Below are 11,067 nucleotides of genomic sequence, written 5' to 3' on the forward strand. Positions count from 1 at the left end.
GGATTTGACTAAAAAGTGGAAAATATTGAGAATCGGCTCATTTAACGGCTAACTTCAGCAAACTTTGATACAATACTTTTGCTAGATCGTATATCGCATAGCGTATTCATATAAACGCTTCAGCTCTAAAAGTAATTGGTGTTTGGAGTTTTAAATGAGTCTTTAATTATGTTAGTTTAAGAATTTTAACTCGCTTTTGTCCATTGGCTAAAAATATATATAATGTTATAAGGTTTTTTTTGTAACTCTAAACTAAAGGGGCTAAGGATTAAAAAATGGGTTTAAAATTTATTGTTTTTCGCTAATGGACGAAACTTTTACAGGTCATTCAAAATAGTTATTTGTTAAAAAACATTGGTGCAGAAACTTATAATGAAAGATCGTCATGTGACAGTGTGTAAGACTAAGTCAATATTGGACAGTACCTCCACTAGCATACAGAAACTATTGATTAAATATTAGGAGGTTAGGTTAAGTTAGAATAACTGGCTGCTGTAACGGGGCCCTCTTGGACAAAGAATCAAATTTGTCCACTGCGATGCCATACAGTGGTTGGAAAAATAAAACAAAATCCGAAACGGGGAGAAGAAGTAAACCACTTCAATCTGTTGGTGCAATTCACCAGGTGCGTAAGGTTTAAACTTGCTATATCCGCAGGTATTGATTGATTACACAGGCCGACAAAATTTAACCAACATTCAGACCCAGAAACCAGACTATATATTTCCGAAGGTTTATGATGCGCTGAATCCAAATCTGGCCTCAGAATTGCTCTATCAGCTCTGGTTTTCGAGATATCCTAACCTAAAAGCCCATATTTGAGGTTATGTAGCCTTGCAGATGTTTTCTTTCACCAAAATTAAAGGATGGCATCTTTAAATACAATCCTTCTTTTTTCAAATGGCGTTTTGTTTGCTCAAATATCATTTTTTTTTCGCAGAGATATCGCATTTTGAAATTTTTATGTTTTTTTTGTATTTTTTGCACTTTTAGGTTAGGATATCTCGAAAACCAGAGCTGATAGAGCAGTTCTGAGGCCAGATTTGGATTCAGCGCATCATAAACCTTCGGAAATATATAGTCTGGTTTCTGGGTCTGAATGTTGATTAAATTTTGTCGGCCTAGTTCCATTAAACACGAAAGATACGATTATCGTAAAAACTCAAACTAATAAATTAATTTTAGTTATCAATCCGAATTTTGCATGGACAGAGAAGCAGATATTAGTTTAAATTATTTTGGATACTTTTCCTTGTAGACTAGTGTTATTAGTAGAGAAACATATCTGTTGCCATTAGACCCCATATAAATGCATAAAAGTTCAACATTTTACTTTCGTCATCGGTTGGTAAAAAAATCAATGTCTATAAGATCATAAACACCGACGAAAGAGTGAGCATTCGGTATTAGTCCGCCAATAAAAACAATTTGTTCGAAGCGAAACAAAGAATTGGTCACTAGAATACCTCCAACGTGTATCACTATTCATTTGCCCGAACTCAACACAAAACTGATTAAAATGCCATTTTCCAAACAAAAACAGAAGAAACTGAAGATGAGTTTTTAAAAACATTTTTTGGTGGTATCTCAATGATAATTAGAAAAAAATACTCGCATAAATGGTTTGCATATTTTGAGGAAGAATGAACATACATTTTAGCAAATTCAAGAAGAAATGCAAACTTAGCTTTATAATTTATAATATTTATATTCGACGTATAAATGATTGATTCATAATTATCATTTAGCCACAGAGCTTTAAATATAATAAAATTGAAGATATAAATACAAAAAGCTAGTCAATGAACATCTGTAAGCTTAAAAAGCTCATAACAGGTTTTTGTCTTAACTAACTGGAAAAGATCAAAGTTTAATTAAGTTCAGTCTGACAACTGAATGTATTGCTGAAGTCCATTTATATATACAAGTATATGTATGTAATTCAAAATATATACTTATATATGTGTGCGTGTAAGTGATATCAACTCAATCCTCAATCCCAGTAAACATTTAAGTAGGTATGAAATGTATTCGAGAATTGAAATGGACACTTTCCCAAATTTTAATTATTTGAAAACTTTTTAATACTGAATTGAAAAATAAAAAATAAAAAAATAGGGGGTATGCTTCGGTTCATATTTCTGAAATTATTAAATTACTTTAGAAAATATGAGTTCGCTGGGTAGATGTGTTCCCAAAAATTGTATTTAAGGTCTATGGAAGGTGTTACATACTCAGAATATATATAATATTAATTACATAAGAAGAAGTATTATCGTGTGATCAAAATATTTCAAGAAATCCCATCTATGCCCCGATGTGTTAAAGCTGAGGGTGTTTATTTGCAAGCTTGTTATAAAGTTCCCCGAATGCTCTGACGCCTTCGATATCACTCGAACTCAATATTGGATTTGAAAAGGTAGGTTTACGGATATATTCCGAGCTCGTAGAATTTGCTTCAACATGGTGCAACAAGTGGTTTTAGAAAAAGCTGAACTTTTCAACTGATTTATTCGTGCAAATGCAACAGGTAACTGCAAGAAAGATGCTGTCAGCGCAAAAACATCTTGGAACAGAAAGTCGCGGATAAAAACTAAAAACAGTATGTCTATTCACGAGCTATTTATGTTCTTGCTTTTTGAGAAATTGTTCACATTTATTCTAAAATCAATTGCAATCGTTTCATCGAATTCATACTCGGCATTAAATTAAAGGCTAAAGTGCGCTGGAAAATGAATGTGAAAGGAATGGCGAGAACTATGTAGATATAAAACATAACACGTTCGGTCCGAGCTTTATACATATTTCGGCGTATATTTTTGTAAAATTTAAATTAAACTGGTTTTTAATTTTTGGAATCAAGCAAACTCACAGGTTTCAATACCTTTTTTTAGCTTGTAACATCATACAGACGGACGGAAATGTAGTCATCATACGTAGTTATATGAAAAGTGGGCGTGGTTTTTATGCGATATCACTAGTATTTATGTTAGATCTAAATAAGGTGGTGAGCAGCACGTGTACCAAGTATTGGTGTATCACCGGACCATAAACACGATTTTACAAATATTTCGAATCCAGGGCCACCTGGCGGGTCTATTTTTTATAGAAATATTTTTTCTTATTCTTTGTATTGATTGGCGTGGCAACCGCTTACGCGATTTTGGCTGAGTTCAACAAAGCCCGTCAGTCGTTTCTTGTGCTAACCGACGCCAGTTGGATACATATAGTGAAACCAAGTCCTTCCCCACCTGATCTTTCCAACGCAGAGGAGGCCTTCCTCTTCCTCTGCTACCACCAGCTGGTACCGCATCGAATACTTTCAGAGCCGGATCGTGCGTATGAATTCGGACGACATGACCTAGCCAACGAAGCCGCTGTATTTTTATTTGCTGAGCTATGTGTATGTCGCCGTAAGCATTATACAGCTCATCGTTCAATCGCCTACGGTACTCGAAGCCGCAACGTGCAAAGTTCCAAAAATCTTCCACATAATCTTTATCTCAAATATTCCAAGGGACGCCTTATCGGAGATTGTCATCATTCATACGTTAGGACGGGCATGATGAGAGCCCACTCTATGTAGTTTTGTTTGTCGAGAGAGAATTTACGCCTCAATTGCCTACTTATTACAACAACTTCCTTTGGGCGAACATTATATAGTTATTTGAAAATATTACGAGAATGATATGTGACAGGCGCGCTTAGTAAAATGGATGCGTGTGGATGTGATATATTTAACGTGCTAGATCTTAGTATTGACCATTTCATTGACTATTTTATTAAGCCTTTTGTGTTTTGCTTAAAAAAATAGTCGTATCATAAAAAATTTCCGAAATTTTGGTGCTGCTTCCTATGCTAATAGATTTGCACTATTCCTATATAATTAAAGAATCAAGCGTTTATGACATTGAGCTGAATACTAAATGAATAAATGAAAGAAACTCATATGAAAATATTATTAGTCATTTTAAGTCGCTCAACGCACGTATTTGGAGAAGTAGAAAAGAAATTCCCCGGACGTGACGAACTTTCTTGAACCGCATTAAGTTATCTATATGTATTGTATTAAAATTAAGCAAATGTGTTGGAGTTTCGGCAGCTCTATAATTAATGGCGGCTTTAGTGATGGTCAAGATGGGTACGGAACAACGCACTCAGCAAATTGTACTGTTGCGACACATGTTCAAACAAATTGCTCACACTTACAAGCATTGGGGTATTAACACACATACATGCGTATATTTAGTGCACAAATTTAATGCCAAGAAAAAATAAACACTTGAACTACAGCAATAAAACTAAGTGGCGTCTGTCGATTGCATTGATATTTTTTTATTGATTGCCTATGAAAGATGAATTTAAGCCGGAAAACAAAAGACTGAAGCAACGAACTTGAATGTTCAATTAAGTTACAAACAGCAGCAGAAGTTACAATGCTTATAATACAACAACAACAACACATTGATCACAAATAAAGCTAAAAGTGCTCATGCGCGAGACTCTGCTAGGGTCTTCTTTGACTCAGTAGCAGCAGCAACTGTGGTAACAGTGAATATTGCTGTATATTCTATGGCTGCGGATTCGCTGAGTTATTGTCTGCATTTCTGGTGGTCATTTTTTGTTTTGATTATCTTCTGCGCCAACAAACAACGTACAAATTTAACCACTAAGACATGAATTGCGCTACGGCTGTTTGAATTTTTGGCTACAACACAAATTTGTGATTGTGTTTGCAATCACTTTGTTTGTAGCAGCGCAGAGGAACAGTTGCAATTGTTGGCATGATGATTGAAACAAAAATTGTAAGTGCAAACTAGGAAGTAAAGCGAGGAATGGGTTGTAATAATTTGATACGCCTTTTGTGGTATTATTTTAGGGCTCAGTGAAACTATATTTTGGGAATATAAATGTTTTAAATAAATTTTTTCAAGTACTTTTATTATTTAACTTGACTAAATTATGTTTATAATAAAATATTTTTTTACTCTCCCTTTAGTTGCAGTTCTTGGCGCTGGCCACATTCATGCTCATCTGTAGTGATGCGTATTATCCGTATGGACAACAACAACACCACAATCGCCATGGCAATTACAATTATCATAATGGCAACTTCGACAGATACAACAACATAAACAACAACAATAATAATAACAACATCAACAACAGACGCAACACAGACACCAGCCATCCGATGTTGGCAATAAATTTGCCAAAAGTCTACCTGGGTGACTTTGAGTATGTGCCTACGCGGGATGGTTACCGCTTCTCGTAAGTAATTGCTTCCATCAGCCATAACCCATTACATAATCTGTGCTGTCACTTCAGAGAATGAAAGGATTTTGGTTAACCCACACATACATACGTACACATACACATGTTGTTTAAATTAATTTTCGTTACGTTATTGCAGTTACGAACTGATCGACGGTACACGCCGTACTGAGGTCGGCTACATTCCAAACACTGTCCCCTATATGTCCGATAAACGTGCAACGGAGGAACGTACGGCTCTACGTATGCGTGCCAGAGCCAATGCAAAGAATCGTAAATTATCACCGAAATCATTGCAATCGTTGGCAGGCTGATCATTGTGTGGGGAATAGAAAGGCAGAAAAGTGAAAAGCAGAGGAGTAGCTAATGGGTGTATATGAGTATGTGTAAGCGTCCATAAATCATGACAGGCAGCCAAGCTGATAAACGCGCTGACCCCTTGGTATACTGACCTATTTTGTGTGCATTTTGTACAAAAGTTTTAAGGTATTTCTGTTTGTTATGATAAAAGTACTTATTTTATTTCACACAGGCGCTCATATGTAAGGCTGTACGTCTGTATTTATGTTATGTATGTATGAACTGAATTGAAGAGGTATGTGTTTTGTTGTGTTTTAGTATTTTAGTGGTATATTTTGTTGTTAACGGAGCATTTCGTGCAAATTATTATCATTGTGCTTTTATTGTTATTAAATTTGTAGTGAATTCAGAAATATATTAATTACTGTTAGGTTTGACTATAAATAAAAATCCGATGTATATATGTATGTATTTAAATCAAAGGAATATTTTTGAAAGTAATGGGTTTTTGTCTGGGGAATTTCAGCCGCTTTTGTGCTTACTTCGATCAATTCATTTCAAACTGAGTCATATTCTAAGAGTTTTTAATTCCGCATAAGGCGCAGCGAATGGCTTACGACTGACTGGTTTTTGTTTGGAAAATCGATGAATATACCCAAATATATTGATTACCTTAACACAAAACAAACAAAAGCAATTATTTAAAATATGGAAGGAGTCAAAACGAAATGAAAAAATTTGGGTATTTACTTTAACACAAAAAATAGTAGATGTAAAATATTTCACATGAACTAACATAATTCATATTTGTATATGATAACCTCGTGCTGTCAAACAATAATCAGACCTCTCATTATGTAAGTGGGACCAAAGCACATACGTATATACATATGTACATACTCGTCTGCGTATAAAGTTATTAAAAGCTCATTAAAAATATTTTTTGAAATGCATATTAATGCTAATGAGATACGATACAATGGCTGCTAGACAGTGAGGTAGTCCAAGCCAAAAAATGTCTTGTTCTCTTTCTTTAAACTTTATTATATCACTTTAAGTACTCAGTATATGAGTATATACGAGTATAAATGTGAAAGTTTGTTTGCAATTTTTACATTCCTATGCCATTCATCCAATTGCGCTTCATTATCGGTTGGGACCGAAATATTAAAGAAAATGTAGTTCAAAATATAAGATAAATTAAAAATTTCTAACTTTGCGTGAAGAAAATTGAATAGGTTCTTCAGTACCAGTATGACAAGGGAGAAAATGCGAAGTAGGTGGCCAAAAAAGTGTGCTAACACAAGACACACTTTAGAATGTCAATCGCCAAAATATCGAGAAAACCATGGAAATCGTTTAGATGGGCGGCATATGAAGGCTTATTCCATTACCTAGGAATTGATAAATAGCGATAATCGCGTTGGAGTGAGTGGTCAATTTTTAGAGTTTCATTGTTTTAGAGAAGGCATTGTACCGAATGTTGTTAAGTGCTAGTTTGGGCAAAAATAAATCAGTTTGTTAACAGTTCAGCACATTATTGAACTCCATGTGTATGCAACGCGAAGGCAGATCCCACATAAAATTTTCCCAGAGACTTAGTGCCAGTGGTTTATGCACAAAGTGAAGAAAAACCAGCAACAAGCGCTCCAAAGTTAAGGTCAAAGACTTGCCATCCAGAAATTCATCGAAAATACTGAGGGAAGCAAATTTAAATGACAGAATAGCCGGTAATAAACCTCTCATAAGTATAAGGAATAGAAGTAAGAGATTACAGTTTGCGCGTGACCATCTACATAGAACACCAGCATTTTGTAGGACCGTCCTTTACGCAGAGGAGGTGAAAATAAACTTATATGGACCAGATGGCAGACCAAAATTTGCGAGGTACTACAAAACACGACGATAGCAAATTTATGGTTTAGATATGCATGCCATCAAATAGAGTCGGAGATCAAACCTTAATCGAAGAAACAATGAACAAATATGCTTACTTAATCGAAAAAAAAAAAATAAAATTGGATTCAGGGAGCATATGCTCAGATGAAATTTATTATCTAAAGCACACAAAATTTGCTTTTCGTGTCTCGTACAGGCGGTGAAAGGCTTCAGAATGATTGCATAGTGAAGAAAGTTAAGCATAGTTGCCATGCTTAAGCTTCAAATGATTTGGGATTGTTTAACGTATCAAATTGTTTGCTCACTACACTGTATTAATGAGATGATGAATGCCTAAAAATATGTGAAGTAAAAATGTATACGAGTGCGTATTATCTGATAGTCTAGGATGGCGCGTGCATGCATTGTTGGTAAGTTGATGAGCTAGTAATTCTAAGAAAATGTACAAAATGATTAATGTGTTTGTTTTCAATTCACCACTACTTTTGGAAATTCACCCGACCTATGCTCAATCGAGTATCTATGGCACATTATGAAGTATGAAGTTGCTAAGCAGAAGCTAATAAATAAAAAAAATTAATTAAGTGGTTTCATCCGAAGCTTTATTGTTGTTCTTCACGTGAATCGGTGTTTTTATGTGGTGGGTCCCAAACTCTGCGCACAACCAGATATCCTGGGTTGCTTCACCTTCTCACTTTAGCTTGCTCTTAAACGGATGTTTGGAAGCTACCCAGAGAATACTTGGGAGGAGCGCCAAGTTGTGAGCGGCTTGGACCGTATACAGATGAATCGTCCTGGCCACTCCCAAGTGAATGGTGATTAGGGACTTGACCCACTTGCGTGGACTTCTGCACACGGAACCATCCTCCTCCTTTCAGCAGAGACCTCTCGCCCGGCAAAACTAACACTCTGCAAGACGCTTATCTTGCCCGTGCTACTCTATGGCGCTTAAGCATGGGTTGTGTTGCAGACTGATGCATCAGCTCTTGGGGTATTCGAGAGAAAGATACTTCCGAAAATCATCGCCGATAGGAAAAAGTTGCACACCAAAATTACTGCGATGCATCCACTCTTTTTATTCATCCCCATTTCCAAGAAAAGAGGGCTATCCAAAGCGAGCATTGGCTAATGCGTTTATCAAAATTGGAGGAAGTATACTTTAATTGACGGGATTCAATAATGTGGAAAGGGGAAAATTGTACCCTAGCTCTTCGAAAAACAATCATAGACTTGCAAAAACGGACTACTCAGCAGTGCTATTTCAAGACAATTAAACATTTCAAAAACGATGGTTTTTGATTGTCAGAACAGGATTCCACCCACCGAGAAAGTTTTTTTCACCCGGAAGAGCCAATAATGCAAAGAACAGTAACGCTTCGATTGGCAGAAGCAGGGCTTAATGGCCGACTGGCTCGGAAGAAGCATGCAACAGCACCGTAACGACAACGCCGAATTGAGTGTGGTCGGGAGAAGATACTCGTACCCTGGACTCAAAATCTGTGGTCTTTTATTATATTCAGCGATGAAACGTAAATAAATAGAGTTGGCCGAGATGATAGAAATTATGTGCGTTGGCCAACACGTGCAGCATGCTACCTCAAATTCGTCTCACCAGTCATGAAGCACGGGGAGGTTCAATGATGGTGTTTGGCTGCTTTTCGTGGAATGTTGTCGGGTCAATTCATCGTATTAAAGGTTATATGGATGTGATCAAGCAGGTTCAGATACCTCAAAATGGAGTGCCTCCTTTTGCGGAAGAGAATTTCCTGGTGATTTGGAATTTTCAATAAGTTTATGATCCGAAGCATACTTTTTGTGTTGCAAAAAATTTTTCGAAAACAATTTGATCTCTGTTCTGGATTGGGCATATGCGAGAGCTGACTTAAATCCAATAGAACCTCTCTGTAACGACGTAAAAAATTCACTCAGAACTCGGAATAACATAAATTTTGATAAGTTAATTGAAAAGGCCATGACAGCATTGGAATTCATTTCTGCTGAACATTGTTGAGGTTTAATAATACCGGTGCAAAGGCGCTGCGCAGCAGTAATAAAGCAAAAATACTGATACAGATTGAATTATTGATTGATTGATTTTAAATTTATAAAATAAATCTAGTATGCAAAAAATTTAAATGATTTCATTGATTGAAAAAATCTCGAATGGGAAGAACTGGGTGCGTCATAAAAATGTTTTTGATGGCGCCATGTTTTTAATGAGTTAGTGCGTTTGAAGTCACATTCCTAGCTGACTTCCAGTGAAAGCTTGGTGGCATTCGGTTCAGTGGAAGGGAAGTTGTTGCATCTAAAGTGTTAGTATGTTTGTGTCTTCGGTATAAAAATGAGTTTCGAACAAGGAGCTAATATCAAATTTCCTTTTTAAAATCGGTAATACGTTTTGGGCTTACGAAAGGTCTGTGCACGTTTCATTCCACTCAAGTTAACTAAGGACCCAAAATTGCTCAGAATTCAACATTCGAAAGACCGCATTAAAGAGGCGAGAAAAGGCGGGAGCTTCTTTACAACATTGTAATTGGTGATGAAATGATGGTGTTTCCAACATAAACCTGAAACTAAGCGTCAAAGTGCCGAATGGAAGGCCCCAGATGAGTCACCACCCAAAAAAGCGCGTTTCGAAAATGAAGTCGATGCTCATTTCTTTTTACGATTCCAAGGGAATTGTCCACAATTCGGAAAATTACATTTGGCTATGAAGGGAAAACATTTTGCGTCCATAAAGGCTTGTACCGACATATTGAAGGACATTCAGGTCAATGGCCTGAAACACTCTTTCGAAAAGCTTTTAGATCGCGCAAAACTGTGTAGCGAGGCCAGAGGAGACTATTTTGAATAAATAAACTCGAAGTTATCAGAAAAAGCTCCTGCTGTTTCTATGTTAGCTCAGCCTTGTTTATTGCAACTTGTTTGCAACATCTAAAAATATTAGTGAGTTTTTTTGTTTTTAAAAATTTTTTTAGAGAAAGTGATCGCATTTGTTTAATAAATTATGGTTACGTCCAGTTGCCAAAGCGAAGTAAGTCGATATATCTTTTAAACAAACGTCTCTACACTACCCCAAAACTTATCTGAATGTTGTTAAAAACTTTGTTGTCAAAACTTATCTAATGTTAATGTTATGCTTTTGTAAATTTAATGTTATTTGAATGCGTGTGATTAATAACAAGTTCTTAATTTGATTTTAGTGAACTGTTTTTTTATAAAGCTTAACTTACAGATTGTTTTAATTAAGAAAATATCAATGTTCTTACATTTTCGTGAGTCGGCTGATTTGTTTTTGTTTTATGTGAATTATGATTTAGTTGTGCAATTTAATGGGTTGAGCGATAGTTTAATGAGGTAATTGAACTAGTGAGCTAAAGATCTCAACTCTATAATAAATATAAAAATATAACAACAAACATATTTCTAACAATATGCTAATTTTTTTCCTTGTGTGCGAGAAGCTAAAGTAGAAACAACAATTCTATGGCGCGAGATTTCTTGAGGGGATAATATGAGGCAATTGCATTACTTGATTATTTTGATAAATTTCTCGATAACCTCAGCAAAGTATAAGGGTAGTGATTTCATAAA

The 11,067-nt window shown here is 35.8% G+C and overlaps 1 protein-coding gene across 1 annotated transcript; it reads left to right on the plus strand.

Moving 5' to 3' along the window:
* Nucleotides 1–4,787: 4,787 nt before the first annotated feature.
* On the plus strand, nt 4,788–5,588 carry LOC129241324 (probable serine/threonine-protein kinase irlF). Its single transcript, XM_054877582.1, has 3 exons — nt 4,788–4,805; nt 5,000–5,271; nt 5,414–5,588. The coding sequence occupies exons 1-3, from the start codon at nt 4,788–4,790 to the stop codon at nt 5,586–5,588; spliced, it is 465 nt and encodes a 154-aa protein (XP_054733557.1).
* The last annotated feature ends 5,479 nt before the right edge of the window (nt 5,589–11,067 follow it).

The sequence above is a fragment of the Anastrepha obliqua genome, chromosome 3, assembly GCF_027943255.1.
Source record: "Anastrepha obliqua isolate idAnaObli1 chromosome 3, idAnaObli1_1.0, whole genome shotgun sequence".
Lineage (NCBI taxonomy): Eukaryota > Metazoa > Arthropoda > Insecta > Diptera > Tephritidae > Anastrepha > Anastrepha obliqua.